This window comes from Phaenicophaeus curvirostris, chromosome 3, assembly GCF_032191515.1.
Source record: "Phaenicophaeus curvirostris isolate KB17595 chromosome 3, BPBGC_Pcur_1.0, whole genome shotgun sequence".
In the NCBI taxonomy this organism is placed as follows: Eukaryota; Metazoa; Chordata; class Aves; order Cuculiformes; family Cuculidae; genus Phaenicophaeus; species Phaenicophaeus curvirostris.
In genome coordinates, this window is record NC_091394.1 from 25,651,367 (window position 1) to 25,668,816 (window position 17,450).

Genomic DNA, 17,450 nt, shown 5'->3' on the forward strand with positions numbered 1-17,450 from the left:
AAGGGGTTTGGCCAGCACATCCACCAGCTCCCTCAATCCAACTCTTGGATGGATCCCATCTGGCCCCATAGACTTGTGAGTGTCTAGCTGGGCAAGCAAGTTTCTAATCACCTCCTCTTGGATCACGGGAGTTTTGTTCTGGTCCTCTAACTCCTGCGTATGTACACACAGGGAACAATTTTCCTTACTGTTAAAGATTGAGACAAAGAAGGTGTTAAGTACCTCAGCCTTGTCCTCATCCCTTGTCGCAGTTGTTCCATTTGCATCCAATAGGGACTGAATATTCCCCCTGGTCCTCCTTTTATTGTTTATTTATAGAAAGTTTTTTTGTTACCTTTCACTGACTTGGCCAACCTGAGCTCTAGTTGGGCCTTAGCCATCCTAAATTTTCTCTGCCTCACTTCCTCCCTGTAGCCCACCCAAGATGCCTGTCCCTTCTTCCAAAGTTCATAGACATTCTTCTTCTTTTTGATGTCCCTCAAGATCTCCCTGCTCAACAAAGCTGTTTTTTTCCCCTGCTGGCTCATTTTCCAGAACATGGGGACAGTTTACTCCTGAGCTGCTAAGATTTCCTTTTTGAAAAGCACCCAGTCCTCATGGGCTCCCTTGCCCTTAAGGACTGTCTCCCATGGGACTTTGTCAACCAGCCTTCTGAACAGTCCAAAGTCTGCCCTCTGGAAGTTTAATGTGAATGTACCACAGAGAACTAAATGACAATGTCAGCCTAGGAAGTGGAAAATGTCAGCTAAGATGACGGGTGTATATCAGAATTAAGTAATGAAAAACATTAAGGGAATATTTTTATAATCTTCAAAACAGTGATATCTATGATAACACAGTATATTGTTAAATTAAATCCCAAGGGAAGGAAGAGAAGAAAACGGAGAAAGCAGACCTATTTTTAGTACATTTCAGGAAACTACTGATGAATCTTAACTGTTACTCTATCTAATGCTATAAGATTTCAAACAACAAAGATGTCTTGGATCAATCCTGGCTTCATTATATATCACAGTGAAGTCAGTGGAACCTCAACAGTGCTGAGTAGAGGGGAAGGATCCCCTCTCTTAACCTGCTAACAATACTTGGCCTAATACAGTCATCATCATTCTTTGTGGCAAGGGCATATTCAATCCGTTATCCTGTAGAAACACTAGGTCCTTTCCTGCCAAGCTGTTTTAGAGCTGGTCAGCTCCCAGTGTATACTGGTGCCTGGAGTAGTTCCTCCACGGATGCAGGACTTCACAATTTCTCTTGTTGAACTTCATGAGGTTCCTGCCAGCCCATTTCTCTAGGCTGTTGAGGTCCTTCTGGACGGCAGCATGATCCATCAGCCACTCGTCTCAGTCATTTGCCAACTGTCTGAGGGTAAAATCTGTCCCATCATCCAGATCATTAATAAAGATGTTAAACAGGACTGCACATGATGTTAGTCCCTCGGGTATACCACTGGCTACTGGCCTCCAACTAAACTTTGCACCACTGCTCAGTGTCCTCTGGACCTGGTTATTAACTCAGTTTTCAGTCCACCTCAGAGTCTGCTCATCCAGCCTGCACATCAACATCTTCTCTATGAGGAGCTTATGGGACACAGTGTCAAAGGCCTTACAGAAGTACAAACAGACAATATCCATTGCTCTCCCTTTATCATACGGGCCAGCTGTTTCATCAGAGGTGGTTATCAAGCTGATCAAGTGTGACTTCCCCTGGTAAAGCCACACTGACTTCTGATAATTTTCTTGGTTTTATTGTGCTTGGAAATGGTTTCCAGGATGAACCGTTCCATCACCTTTGCAGAGACTGAGGTGAAGTTGACTGGCCTGTAGTTGCTGAGGTGCTCTTTCTTGACCTTTCTGAAAATAGGCTGACAATTGCATTATTTCAGTCTTTGGGTTCTTCTAGTCACCATGATAGGTGAAAGATTTTAGAGAGTGGCCTTTCAACAAATCTGCCAGCTCCTTCAACACACAAAGGTTCATCCAATCAAGGCTGATGGACATATGGTGGTCCAGTTTGCTCAAGTATTCCTTGGTCTGATCCTCTTCTACCAAGGATATGCATTCCTTGCACCGACCTTTCTCCCTGGTGTCTGGGATGTGGGATTCTTGAAGGCTGGTCTTGCTAGTAAAGACTGAGGCAAAGAGTGGTTTTGGTACTACCATCTTCTTCATTTCCTGTGTAGTCAGGTCCTCCATCTCATTAAGTAATGGGCCCACATTTCCCCTAGTCTTTGTCTGCTATGTACTTACAGAAACTCTTCTTGTTGTCTTTGACATCTCTAGCCAGATGCAATTCTTAGCTGTCCTAACTTCATCCCTGGCTGCTTGGGCATTGTTTCGGTATTCCTCCCAGGTTACCTGTCCTTGCTTTCATTTGAGTATTTGAGTTTGGCCAAGAGCTCCTTGTTCATCCACGCAGGCCTACTGGAATTTTGCCCTACTTCTTAGTCACTGGGATGGAGCTGTCTTGAACTTAGAGGTGATTATCTTTGTATATTAAACAGCTTTTTGTGGGCTTCTTTTCACTCTAGGGCCTTATCCCATGGGACTCTTCTGAATAGATCTTTGAAAAGACCAAAGTCTGCTCTCCTCAAGAGTAGTATTGTGAGTTTGCTTTTCACCGTGCTCTCTCCCCTCAGGATCCTCAACTCCACGATCTCATGGTCACTGCAGGCAAAGCTACCTATGACTTTCATATCATCAATGATGCCCTACTTTCTGGTGAACATGAAGTCCATCAGAGCACTTCTTGTTGGCTCCTCAATCACTTTCTTTTTCTTTTTAAAAAAAAATCTCCTTCGTTTAGCATAACTTGCTGCTTTATCATTTATACCAAAACATTCTATTATTTTTATTTTCTTTTTAGAACCACAGAGAGCTTTTGCATTCTCTTTTTTTTCCCCAGAATTAGTCCCAGTTTCATGAAGCTTTAGTTCTTGCCTTGTGCACTATTCGTTCCTACTTTCTTGTTTTGGCAATAAAAAGAATTCTACTCTGTTCCTGGAAATCTTCTTAATTCTCTTTTATGGTACACAGCCTTACATGGCACTTGAAATAATATTTCTTACTCCTTCAATGACTTTGTTTTCTATAGTACATCATTATACTCTCCTACCAAATACATGAGTATTACTGAAATCTCTACCATTATTCTTAAATGATAAACCCTGATTAAGCCCATGCAGCTCTTTTCAGCATCACGTCACTCAGTAATCCTCTAGCTATTACATTTATTTTATTTGGTTTTCAGTAGAAAACATGCCACTCCTGACACACAGAGAATGGTCTGTCACCTAAACTGACCTAAGAAGACTAGGGGCAATGGGTATAAACTGGAGAAGGGAGATTTAGGCTAGACATTAGAAAGAATTTCTTCACCATGAGAGTAGTGAGGCACTGGAACAGGCTGCTCAGGGAATTTGTGGCTGCCTCATCCCTGAAGGTGTTCAAGGGCAGGCTGGATGAGGCCTTGGGCAGCCTGATCTAGTGGATGTCCCTGCTCATGGCATGGAGGTTGGAACTAGATGATCTTTAAGGTCCCTTCCAACCAAAACTATTCAATGATTCTATGATTCTGTGATTCTGTGATTCTGTGATGCTCTGAGCCAAGCAAAGTTAATTCAATGCATTATTTTACATTAACAATAATGTTAAATCCAGGTAGCATAACTGCACTGAAGACCATTGATGTAGAAAATGAAATAGAGGTACAGAGTATCAGTGAAAGCCAACAAGAAGTAGCAAGGCTTTTCTGCAACTAGGAAAAGGGGAATGGGAATAGAAGAAATGAACAGAATTGCAACGGGGCACTGAGATTTTCTTTAACTTTTATGTGTTCTTGGAAGTATCCAGTTTTTTTCCACAGAAATTTTGCGTACCCAGCCATCCAAGTCTTACAGTGCAGGCAGTAATCTTTGCAAGACGTAATCTTTGAAGTACAATATCATTACTGTCCCAGATTATTGTGTTCCTTCTTTCATTCATATTTTCCACCTAGATGATGCATACAGTCTGGACATCACTTTTAGCACGCCAAGACAACTATTCATTAATGCTTTTCTAAGTTTTTAGGTCTATTCAGACATGAAAGGTAACTTGCACTGGCATTTCAGGCAACCAGATGGCCTGTGAATTGAATCTTTTTAATGAAAACAAGAAAGTCTGTGTTCTCAGACTTGAAGACCATATGAACTAATCGATGATTGCACATTTAAAACTTCTACAAACCTAAATATTGTCAAATTAGAGAGCAACTTTTTCTCTCCTTTAACACTCTTAGGTAAATAACTGTTAAAAGACTCAGGAAACAGAAATAATTCAGTTTGAGGGAGTAACACTGATGAGTTGGACAATGATGCTTGTTTGCCCTAACAAACAAATCCTACTTTATCTTCCAGGGACCTCAGATACATTGACTGTATAGTTACTCACTGCCTCTGAGTATAAAGCATTGGAGAGTTTGAAAGAACTTGCCATTACAGCCTTTTTGGTTCTGCTTATTTTTAATTACCTTCAGGAAGACATTTTAAAAGGGTAAACATCAAATTTTAACTTCTTAGAACTCTCTCCCTCATGGGTATTTTGTTGCAAGTCACCAATTTTCCCTCAGTATTACCCCCAGCTCTTCCTTACTGTCTGTGTATATAGGATACTTAAAAGGTCATCTGCGTCTGATTTAAAAAAAAAAATCAAGAGCGTTAAAGAAAAGGCCCTAAAGCATCAGCCTTTGAATTGTGGTTGAAGCAATTGGTTATACATATATTTATCATTTCAAACAAGGTGTAGGTCAAATATTTCCAAAGCTCCCTCTTCTGTTATATTTTTTAATTCCCTGAGTGAACAAATGTACTGTGATGAAGTGGACAACTTTTCCTGAGCTATGGCTTTAACTATAAATCCTTTCAGTTTTATCAGTTCTTTCCTTTTTGGAGTACCTTTTTGTGACAAGTAGATACAATTTTAAAATTCAAAGAGAAATTTAACTGAAAGAAACCAGAGAATTCAGACTAGAGTACTTTCATGTTTCTTATACTATTTTGAAGCATGATGCTATTTTAAGTGCAATGCATAATCATGCACAAACTCAGAGTCTGGAAACCACCCAAAAGAGCTATAACTCTTCTCTGCGAAGACAGCAAAATGAATCTTATTGGTGATTTTGCACCTGCTGGTAAGTTGCCTATAACTTAGACTATCTTCCCCCTAAATCTTCACATCAATTGATTGAAGCTATTGCACTTGGTGCTTGCACACAGCAAAACAGTCTCTGTCACAAATTAGTTTTAAAATGGTAGATCATTACTATTGGGTTTATTAGGGGGAAAAAAAAGCAACTGTTTTAAAATAGTTTTCTCAGAGACTGAGAAAGGTAGCGGCAGGAAACTTACTACAGGACTAGTAGGACCATACTGACCACTTGCCTTTATTCCATGTATTATTTATAACGTAACTACCACCACTACTTTTGTAGACATCTCTTGCACTCAGAAAAGAAAACCTTCCTTAGCTGAAACTTAAATGTGAGCTGATCAAAACAATACACAAACACACACAAAATCTCTCTGACATATTAGATCCATATTAGATCACAGTTTGAGGTTCCACATTTTGATTCTAAATTATGGTCACAAGGAACCTGCTTTTGTTCTTCTTTGGAAACAAAAATGGAATATATTTATGAATGACTTGCACTCAAGTATCAATTAGTAAAAACAGAAAAACAGAGAAGTTGAATCTCTTCTTCGCTTTTGTATCAAAACTAGCAGGTTTTCATTAAACCATGCATACATTCTATCAGTTGCTGGCATTTACATTACTACCTTGTAGCACTGAACACCATTAGATGTAGCTTTCAGTTACTTGAGAGAAAAAGAGCAAACAATATTCACTACTAGTCCATACTCATATTTGCATTAGATTCTGACTAGACTTGAAAGTATTTCCATAAGGGGTAAGAACATGAAAGCAATTAGGTGGACGTATAAAATCATGATATGAAAACTACACAATGTTTTGAAAGCATTATTTGTGAAGCACGCATAGCAGATTGAGCATAGTGTCTCATTCTACAATATTGAGAGCTATTGACACATGGAAAAGGAAATTTAAAAAAAAATGGTTTAATATAGATGAACTATAAGTTATCATATAAAGTGCAGTTATGCAGGTGTTGGTGTAGACGTAGCTGCACATGTAGCCCCTGTGCAGAGTACCAGGGGCTGTGCTGCACTGGCTACAGACAATTCCACTCAGCTGCAAGAGCCCTAGCACATGGCACAGCTGAGCAACTCAGCCACGAGTGGGTGTCTTGGGGAAAGTCTGAATCAGGGAAGGTAAAACTCTGCGGGCAGCATATGATAGCAAATAGGAAATACAATTTAGCACTTTACATCAGAAGTTAAATGTAACAGTAGTAATATGTAAAATGCGTGCTTGAAGCAGAAAGCATGTAAATGCCTGTGAAGGGTCATTTTCATCAGCAAGGACTAGGGAGTTCATTTAATTTTCAACTGTATAATAACTCTGTTAAGCAGAATTTAATGTTTCTTAGCAGCTTCCTCTACTTTTTCTTTTTCTTTAGTTTTTCTTTAAGGGGAAAAAAAGAATAATGATTAAAGCCACTTCATGTTTTTTGGGGGATGTGTTGCAGTTTCCATGCTTTGCATTTCAATTAATAAGCATTAACAGGGTAAAACTATCTAATACTCATGGTCCTATAGAGGTCCTTCCTTCCTTCCTGACCCATGCTATATGTCTTCAAATACCTCACTTGACACTTTGAGCTGCCATCATCCTATAAGGCCTCACTGGTATTATGAAATATTTCTTTTGCAGTGCTAGGTGGTTCTAGTTGGATGAGTGGTCCTATTGAATTTACGATTTTAGAGAAAATGTACAATACCCAAGTAGTCTACCTGTTTGGTCATAGGGATTGATTTTAAGCAGAGAGGCATTCAACACATCCAGTATTTCTTCTTCATAAAATAAATACTGACACTAAGGTCCCCAAGAGGGACAAAACTGCATTGCAACATCTATCCTCAGTTTCTATTTACAATTAATTCACTAAAAGGGTGTTACAATTACAATTATTGTCAGGAATTTATTATGGCTGTGTTTCAAACCACAGAACCTGTTAGCCTTGGGTAGCCTCCTTTCTCACTGAAGCACAGCTGTACAGCTTCTGCCTGGGCACCCTGTTCCTGTTAACATGTCCTTGTTTTGAAGAATGCCTTGTTTTGAAGAATGTCTTCAATTCTTGTTACTTAATGCCTCTGTTGGTTAACCCTTTCATTCCCTGTTTCAGTATGCCCTCCCAAAATGACCCAAGCCCTTTTCCCTTGTTACCAGACAACACTCTTGAGAAATACAGACATCTGTCCAGGGCTGGGACTCCACAACCTTTGTACAAATCTATCTGGGTTTCAATTCAGGCATGCGACAGCTCTGGCTTTTCCATCTTCACAAAGTCTTTGCATTCCATAGCAACTCTCTATAAATTCTGTTCTGTGTCATCCAGCAAAACCTAGTGCCTTGTAGGGATACATCCAGTACCGTAGCTAACAAATATTAATAATTCATTCGTTATGGGCATAAAAAATTACTATTCAGCCAGGTCAGCTCTTTGCCACCAGTACCTTCTGCTACTGTTTAATAACACAAGGAGTCAGGGACTCCAATATACACTGAGGTTTCCAGGAGAATAGTCCTTCTGCAAAAAGAAAATACAAACCATCTGCGCACTTAAATTAAGAGTAGATGATGAATCTAACCAGTTGCAGTCATAAACGCTCTAGTAAGGTAGTTCCCAACAGAGTTTGAGAAAGAATATCTTCTCAGCACTCACTGGGAATCAATGAGACTCCAGAGCAATCTTACAGGAAGATTGATGACTCAGTTGTTAAGGAATAAGAACACTTGTAGCATGTGTTTTGAGAAGCTATCATAGTTCCTGTATTCTGGAGCACAGAAGAGGTAAAAAGAACTAGATCTTCAAAAAATAAACAAATTGAAATATATTTCACTCTGACACTCTTGACTGCAATATCTAGGAGCCCACAGATGTACCACCAAAACCTAGCATTCCTATCCTTCCCATAAACTGGGGCCTTCAATGCCCCTCTTCACAGCTTATGTGTTAAGTTTTGCCGAGGAAGAAATAATTTTCTAAATGTTGTGTCTCAAGTGTCAATTCTATCACACTGTAGTATCTTTAATGAGATAATATTTTTGAAGATACACAACTGTGAAAAACTTGGTTTTTTGCATCCAGTAGAGTTACATCAAAAAAATCCCAAGCAGAAACTGTTAAAGGACAAGCTGTCTTCTTTTGTCTTGGCAGCTGAGTCCTACACACAGCAAATCACAATTCAAAATTCATGTCAATTGATCCTTTATGTAATAAAACTACTGTGATGGAAATTGCTGGAAAAAGTCACTATCTCAGAAAGCAAAATGGGAAAAAAATATCCACCAGAATGAAATAAATTGCAAGACCTGGTGAAATAATAAATAAGGAAATGAACCTTTATATGGATGAAGAATTTATTTATAAATTTTGAATGACTATGAATTAAGATACTGTTGGTACATGGTAGTGCTTCCTGTAGGTGACAATTATTAGATCATTATTTTAGATTTACAAGAAAAATGTTTTATACTCAAAATAAACTGAAAACTTTCAGAACTAGTTTGAAAATGCATAAAGGTTTGTAATTGCACCATTTTTATGAGAATAATAATAAATGAGCCTTAAAACTATGCACAAACAAAAGAAATAAAAATTATGAATCAGCTTTTGGTATGTGGAAGAAGAGTAATAGAGCATGCATAGACTTTCTGAATAGAAAAAGACATAAAGGAAGTATTAAGCATAATGACAACCCCAAATATATATATAAATTGTCTTTTCTCATATGAGGTTTAAGCTTCTTTTTGAACATCCCTGCATTACTTCTCTGAAAGGGGGAAAAGTACATTTTCTCAGAATATCTGTCCTCTTGTATATTTTTGCAAAGATGGCTCAAAGATAAATTGTGCAATATGTATACAGGTCTGGTTTCCCATGCAGCTCTTTTTTATGGTTTCAACTTTTACTAGGAAATGCCATTGTAATTACTATTTGAAGCTCTGCATACACAAAATTCACTTACATCGTTTTGATTTCTACCCTCAAGATGCTGTGTATTACATGATGGAAAGGATGAACATACAGCTTTCTTATAGCAATAACAAATACTGAGCTGAAGCAACCAGTCAATGTCCATAATCAGACAATATGTACTTAGTCACCATTTTACAAGCATGATCGACATAAATGAGGGACTCTTCAGCTGTTACTGGTTCACATATCCCATTCATTCATTGAACCTTATTTCCATCATATTATTCTAGTAGAACATTCTCAAGCTGACTTAAACAGTGAAGAAATGAACCCATAAATTGTATCGTGATTTGTAGACACTGTTTTCAAGAGTAATATGATATTCAACAGTTTTCAAGCTCCCTTGAAAGATATACAGATACAGGATAAATATCAAGAAAAAATATATCAATCATGAGCTCAGAAAGCAAGCAGATGTAAATCACAAATTTAGATGCATCTGTTAGCTTAAATTTTGGAATTTCTGTTGATCCTTTCACTGGAGATTAATGTTTGTTATCTCACTATTATTGTAAGCTTTAAAAATTACACTTAGTACGTATTTTTAACTAAAATCTCTCCATGACTAACATTCTCTCCTAGTCAATGCCAACAAAGGACTGAATTGTAACTTCCAAACACCATCTCCAAATATGTTGCAGAGAAATTAACAGGACAGTGGCATTTTATGTTACTTGCCTATCTAGATAATTTTGGCTTCAGGTAAAATCAGATGAAAGGAAACGTCAAGAAATGTTTTGACTCTACAACCCAAATGGCCTTTGGAAAGATGAGTATAACTCCAGGGAAAAGAGGTTGCTATTATAAAGTTTATGTACCAAGATTTTATTCTTTTTTTTTTTTGTCTCTAATAATTTGATAGTTTCAACAAAAAATATTAGCATAACAATCAGTTTTTAGCTGCACGTATCATCTGTGTTTCATTTTGCTTCCTTTGTGTAAAACCATCCCCATGCAAATATAAAGCTATGATAGTCTTCATTTTGCATGTATTTTCTACACTTTTCCCAAACTTGTCAGAAAATTAATATAGGATAACTTTATATACTCAGGTAAATTTTAAATTTGCTTGCTCAAATAAACAACTTTTTTGCCCTAAGCAGAGAAAAAAAGGAGAAAGTGCAGTCTTAACTGCTCCTCAAGTTTCTTCTCAGTTCTGTATTATTTATTTGCCATTTTCCTTATCTTTATTTATCACTTCCAATTTGCAAATGCTTGTGTTCTCTCAGCTAAAGTACTTCTGTGTTTATCAACATCTCTCTCTTTTTCTAATGCAGATGAGCAAGCCTGTAAAAATGTTAACCCTTTTCCCTTTAAAGAGTCTTCTTTCAATCATCATGACAGCAAGAAAATTATTAAGTAACACCAGTCACACTTTATGAATTGGGATCATAAATATTCAAAAAGAATGCAATAAAAGAAGTAATCATTGAGTTTCTGAAGGAGTCTAAATAATTTGAAATTCAGGGTGCTCTGCAAAGCTATTTATTTTCTGGGAGCAATGCACTTCCAAATGCAACAGTATGGTGTTTTGATACAGTGGTACTTCTTATTCTGTGGGGAAGACCAATTTTCATAAACCTGGACTGAGGAACTGGTCCAGATACTTTGGAATACATGAAAGACATGGCTTTATGTCTGATAAGTGTATGAAATAAATACAAGAACTATTTACAAGGCTCTTAATATGGTTTGGAAACATCTGTGGGAATGCACTAGCATTGAAATATTAGTGCGAAAATTACACACCCAAAGCTATAATTAAAAAGTGGAAACAAAACCACATTTTATTCATTCATAAGCTTGCACTGTTACATTTTCATTTAACGCTTTTGGCTCTATTAGAAAAAGCATTACCAGGAGATTGAGAAATACGATCCTTCCACTCTGCTCTGCCCTGGTGAGACTCATCTGGAGCGCTGTGTCCAGTTATGGGCTCCCAAATAGAAGAAAGATATAGAGCTGCTGGAGAAAGGCCAACAAAAGGCCACTAAGATGACTAAGGAACTAGCGTATTTTTCATAAAAAGAGAGGCCGAGACTCTTCAGCCTGGAGAAGAGAAAGCTCAGCAAGTATATTATTAATTTATATAAATACATAATGGGAAGGAGTGAGAGAAACAGACCCCATCTCTTTTCAGTGGTGCCTGGTGACTGCACAAGAGACAACAGGCACAAATTGAAATAGAGGAAATTCCCTTTAAAAATAGAAACAAGCTTCTTACCAAGTGGGTGGTCAAACACTTGAGCAGGGTGCCCAGAGACATTGTGGAGTCTCCACTTTTCAAGATAGTCCTGAGCAAGCTCTAGCTGACCTTGCTTTGAGCAGGGTGATTGGGCTAGATGATCTCCAAAGGTGCCTTACAACTTAGTTATTCTGGTTTATAACAAGTCAGTATTGCAATAAATCAGGGAGTGTAGTGATAGGAAGAGGTGCAATGATTTTAAGCTGAAACAGGATAGATTTAGATTTGATATTAGGAAGAAATCTTTTACAGTGAGAGTGGTGAGGCACTGGAACAGGTTGCCCAGAGAAGTTATGGTTATCATGCCCCTGGAGGTGTTTGATGAGGCTTTGAGTAACTTCATCTAATGGAAGGTGTCCCTGCCAATGGCAGGAATGTTGGAACTAGATGATCTCGAAGAGCCTTTCCAGTCCAAAACTTTCTATAGTTCTATGATGCTCTGCAGTGCTTTAAAAGTTCAAAGCCTTGTAAGAAATTAAAATCTGGATTGTAGTAATTTCTTTGTTTATCACCAATCATTGATGCTGACTAGTACCTATGAGTGAATTAATTAATTGTGCTTATTTGAATATTAGTGTAGCACTATCCATTATATATTTTTCAATAAATCACATGGCAAAACATGCCTTGACTGAAAATAATTTAAATGATGTTTCCACTGTCCTTTATGTATGCATCTAGTATCCTACACAGTCACTTGAGCTGTTCTGCTGACTTCTGTTGTAGTTCACTTCTAATCACCTTGTTTCATTCACACTGTTAATGAATTTTATTCACTGTAGTTCATAGAAATTCAGGGAGAGCTTAAGAGGAAAAATATTTTTTCTTCAAAATAGGTTACATTCTTCAAACATAAGCATATAAAAGGAATGTCTTATTTTGTAGGAAACATGAAATATTTAAAGAGCAATAGTTGAAAAAATAATTTTATAATAAATTATAAAATACATTATTTTATAGAAATAAAATAATAAAAAGATATATGTACATAAAATAATAAAACCTAAGAATATATAAATATATAAATAAAATAATAAAAATAAAATAAATATTTTATATAAATTTTATAATAAATTATAAAGTATTATATTTTGATACAGAAGAGAGAGTGAGTGGGCTGCTGGTAGGTACAATTTGCTAAAGCAAACAAATTTGTCAGATGGCTTAATTTCTTTAATTCAAATATTTCTGAAAAACTTCAACTTGCAATATTAATTTAGCGATTCTAGCAGGACAAACATACCACCTGGTAATGTGCTTTTACACATTAGAATAAACCAGAGAAATTAGGGTTCTGTAGAAGGATAAGTAAACTTGACAATTATACAGAAACCTAATGAGAAACCTACCTTGCCTACATACTGATAATCAGATCCTGTGTATTCCTCTAAAAGAAAAAACTGGTTCCACATCCAGCCTCGCTTCTGACGGTGAATTGCTTTTCCATCATTCCCTGATGCACGTCCACCAAAGCTTTTGGGTCTGAGATCAGGAGTCCTTCTGAACAACATTTCTGTATGGCAGGGATGCGGCAGCCACATCCAGAGCAACAGAAGTAACAAGACTTGCTGTGTTGTCATAGTTCTCCACTGTTGATGTTCTCCAAGCTGGTCAGTGATGGCGTCTATAGTTTTGGTTTTCTTGACTTGTTTTATGTCTCTAGTTGCTGGTGTAGCCAAGCAGTTTCCAGCAACTCATCTCTGAACTGTACATAGTAACCAAATCCTGAAAATAAAGAGGGAAGAGGGAATGTAAGTTGAAATGCATTCACTCCCTAGTGTCCAACATTCTTGCTACTGTACCCTGCAGATACAAAACATTATGACACAGAAAGCAATCTGGTTAAGAATATAAAGGTTATCCAAATAGGGAGAACATGAATATGTTAGGTAGCTGCTGTCAAAATATTTCCTAAGAAAGGGTAAGAGTGCCCTGATATGATCAACTATTTCCCCATTAAAATCTTTCAATTTAGAAACTTCTAAGAGTGTTCTTTATGTAGACCGGGGGATTAATATTGCTGAAACTCACACTTTAAATATTGCTGCCTTGACTTCAAATGTTTTCCACCTGGTTTCATTTACAAGAATTCCAGTGTTTTATTAATCTTACTATCAAGAGAACTGAAAAGCCAACACAAAGTAGTTTTAGAAAGAAGGAAATGGTAAAACACCAGTTCTCCAGGGCGTTTTAAATGCTAAAAGTGAACATCATATGCATCAGAAGAAATACAACATGACAAGAACTGAACTTTTAAACAGAAAATGTTCTTGAGATGATCTTGCAATATGGAGTGATTCAAACTTAGCCTTAAACTGAAAGAAGTATTTTAAAAATGAGTGCCTGTTTTGCAAGTATCCTGAATAACTAATTTTGATAAGTACTGAAATTAATCTCATTGTGGGAACTGATATCATACAGAGGAGTCAAGCCTCTCCTAATCCACTTTGATTTTTGTTTCCATTTCTTCTTTTTTTTTGTTGTTTTTGCTTTGTTTTCCTCTAGTTTTTCCTTGCTCTAATAGAAACAAAAGATGTTATTTCAGCAAGAAAAAATTTAGCCACACTCCTTTCTCATTAATTCTGTCTCAATATTTAGAGTAACACTTTTTGCTAGTGAGATCATTTTGTAATGTTTTCCTTCAGTAAATAATGAAAACATGATTTGCCTACTTAATAGTGTGTAGTTTCTGCAAATTAATTGATGTGGTGGGTTTTTTTTTAGTGTGCCCACAGAAAACAAAATGCGTGGATGGTGGTTTCAGTTCCTTGTATATTCTTCCACATGTGACACAAAACTCAAGCAGTAAAAACCTTGGGATGTTTTTTCTCCTCCTTTCTGATTTTGATATATAGGAAATATCACACACAGCAATCCCAGGTGTCCTCTCATTTCATTAAGATTCTACTATAGCTCACTATCATACTAAATATTTTCTATTTTTCAAAGTAGAGCTATGCAAAACTTTCAGAAATTCCTTCTGCTTTTCAGTTTGATATTGACATGTTACTTAAGATATTTCCAGTAAGCCTGTGTCGATTAAAAGAGTTTGCAATAAAATCTATGGGGTTTAGAGTGAAAAGTCTGGGAAAAGTACTGATTTCTTACAGTTAAAAGACTCTATGTATGCGCATGAGTGTGTGTGTTAATAAATGAACAGATTTATTTCATGAAGCATCTTTTTCTTTGCAGTCCTAAATTCTTTCAGGGAAGTGATTGTGCCCCTGTGCTCAGCATTGGCGAGGCTGCACTTTGAATGCTCTCTTTGGTTTTGGTCCCACAGTAAAAGAAAGACATTGAGGTCATAGAGTGTGTCCACAGAAGGGCAATTAAGCTGGTGAAGGGGCTAGAGAACAAATCTTATGAAGAGCAGCTGAGGGAACTGGGGTTGTTTAGCCTAGAGAAAAGGAGGCTGAGGGGGGACCTTATCAATGTGTACAACTACCCCAAAGGAGGTTGTAGCCATGTGGGTGTTGGTCCCATTTCCCAAGTTAAAGGCAACAGGACAAGGGAATGGCCACAAGTTGCACCAGGGGAAGTTCAGATTGGACATTAGGTAAAATTTCTTCACTGAAAGGGTTATCAAGCACTGGAACAGGCTGCCCAGGAAGGTGGTTGAGTCATCAACCCTGGAGATATTTAAGAGACGGGTAGATATGATGCTGATATGATGCTGAGGGATATGATTTAGTAGCGGACAGGTATGGTTGGACTTGATCTCAAAGGTCTTTTCCAACATAGTTATTCTATGATTCTGTGATTGTTTCCCCCTGTCCTCCAACACTTGGAATACTACTCAGAGTGACTGCTTTCAAGGATTTTAGCCCTAAGACCGTTCACAGTAACTGACAGGCATTCATTTCCAATTGTCTTAATAAACAAGACATTATGTATTGTTTGATTTACCCTTTCTTCCTTTATCTGAAAACTTTGACATTCACTTGATGTTTGAACTTTGAATACCACCCAGAAGAATCTGTTTGATTATAAACCATTAATAACATATGTTGATTTATGTCAGCACATACAAACTGGAGATGTGCTTCTCCATCTTAGAAATTATTTCTCACAACTAATGTCTGTGTTTTTTGGAAACAGAGATGTATTGAGTGAGAGAGGAATACTATGATTTATTCTCAGATACTTCAAAATATTTCTTCTCAAATTTCTCAATATTTCTTCTTCGCTGGAATTTCAATCTTGACATTAGCACTTCAAGGTATTATTAATTTCTGTAAAAACTCAAAAGTTATTGGGTTTTCTTTTTAAACGGAGATATGGTATTGTCTCTTTTTTTTGGTGTGTGAGGGTTTTTTTTGTTGTTCTTCTTTTGCTTTCGTGTTTCTTTCAGTATATATATTCCATTATTCACACATTATTATTTGATGTAGAAGCGTTGTTGAATTCCACTTGGGAAATAATGCTTCAATATTAGGGGTTGTTATTGAATTTCTTTCTTGTTAAATTAGGTCAGCAGAGTGAAAGCTCAGAAGAAATTTGTTAAAGTTACAAAAGCAGCTAATGCACATGGACTTGGCAAGCATGGCTGCTTAATGGATGTAAGCACCAGCAAGGTCTTTTCACTCCTTTGAGACTCATGTTGGAGTTCAGCTTTCTGCTTTAAATGTAATGAGTTTGATGGTAAAGTACACTAAAGCAGTAACATTTACCTCTCAAAATATAAAAACAAGCTAGGAAACAAGAAAAACTAGTAACAATTAAAATTAAAAGCACTGGAATAAAGGAAATGTTTGAAGATAATTAGATGAAGGAAAGTTTTTAAAAACATCCAGAAGTCTCAGTTCTGTAATACATTGTATATTTGGGTTCTGGGCTACCCTGCCAGAGCTGGAACAGTCAATGGAGGAAGATAAATTTATCATCTTGGTTTTTTAATACCTTGGAAAACTAATTGGAAAAATGTCTATATTTTGCTGCAAATCTTAACTTAGAAGAGGGTCTGAGAACACAGTAGAATTGTAATAGTTTTACTGGCTTCAAGCATGTATTTTTTGTAAAAGAACAGAACTAATTTTAAATAGTTTTAAATGAAAATATTTCACTAGTCTTTCTCCTCAAATCTCTTCCAGAAGATCACTTCTCAACTTTTCCCAAAATAGAAAAGAAACAAAGAAGAAAAACCCTAAAAATATATTAAGGCTTTCTAAAAACTATCAACCCTGTGCATGGTTTCATATTTCTGTGTAATATCTTTCTGAATTACATTACATTTACTACAGAGGAACATTGTACCCTATCTGCTCTTGTTTATACAGGTTTTCATTTTGGAATTATTTTTAATGAGTTTACTTGGAGCAGTCTCTGGTAGAGATGAGATGATATAGAGATCAATCATCACTGAAGCTATTAATCATTTCACCATTAGCTTTCAGCTAACAATTTTAAATAATTAGGCAGTTCTCACTTTTCTCAGGTCAATCACTTTTATATCTCTCAGAGCTTAGAAGAAAATGTTTTAATGCCGTTCAAACAGTATTCATGTGATTTCAAACATAGCTTTTGCAAAATTTGGAAAATATTGTATTATATTAAATAATAAAATATTATATTTTGCTTGATCAGTCATGCTACTAAATATAATTTTATATAAATTATATATAACACTAAAGCATACTTCGTACAATTTGAAATTCATGAGAATTAGTGGGCACATAAGATGGGCCATGAATATCTCTAACTAATGCACTTCCATTTACTGGTGGCTCAAAGAGGTTGATCTTTTACAGTTGACATGTTATTTCTCTAGTAAAATATTTCCTCTTTTTGTACGTCTCTCTGCATTAATATATAGCTTCTTCTGGAACTGAGCAGAAGTAAATTTAAAGTAGAAATTGTAATATAGATCAAAACCTCATCTGGTTTTTTGAGTCAAGAAATTCAGTAAACATCTTTCTCCTGTGAAGAGTAAATTTGAACAGCAAAACATTTTACTTGGGATAGCTGGCATTTATAATTTTGTTCTGTATTTAACTTTGGTCAAACTTGAACTGTTTTTTTAATTGTGTAACATTTCAAAAAGCTT

The 17,450-nt window shown here is 36.5% G+C and overlaps 1 protein-coding gene across 3 annotated transcripts in view; it reads right to left on the reverse strand.

The window, feature by feature from the left end:
* Window positions 1–17,450, reverse strand: part of CDH10 (cadherin 10) — a 98,742-nt gene that overhangs the window by 47,516 nt on the left and 33,776 nt on the right. For all 3 annotated transcript variants that reach the window (XM_069853520.1, XM_069853518.1, XM_069853519.1), the window contains exon 2: window positions 12,757–13,132. In XM_069853520.1, coding sequence (XP_069709621.1) covers window positions 12,757–12,987 — 231 coding nt within the window. In that variant the 5' untranslated portion in view covers window positions 12,988–13,132. The remainder of the gene's footprint in view (window positions 1–12,756; window positions 13,133–17,450) is intronic.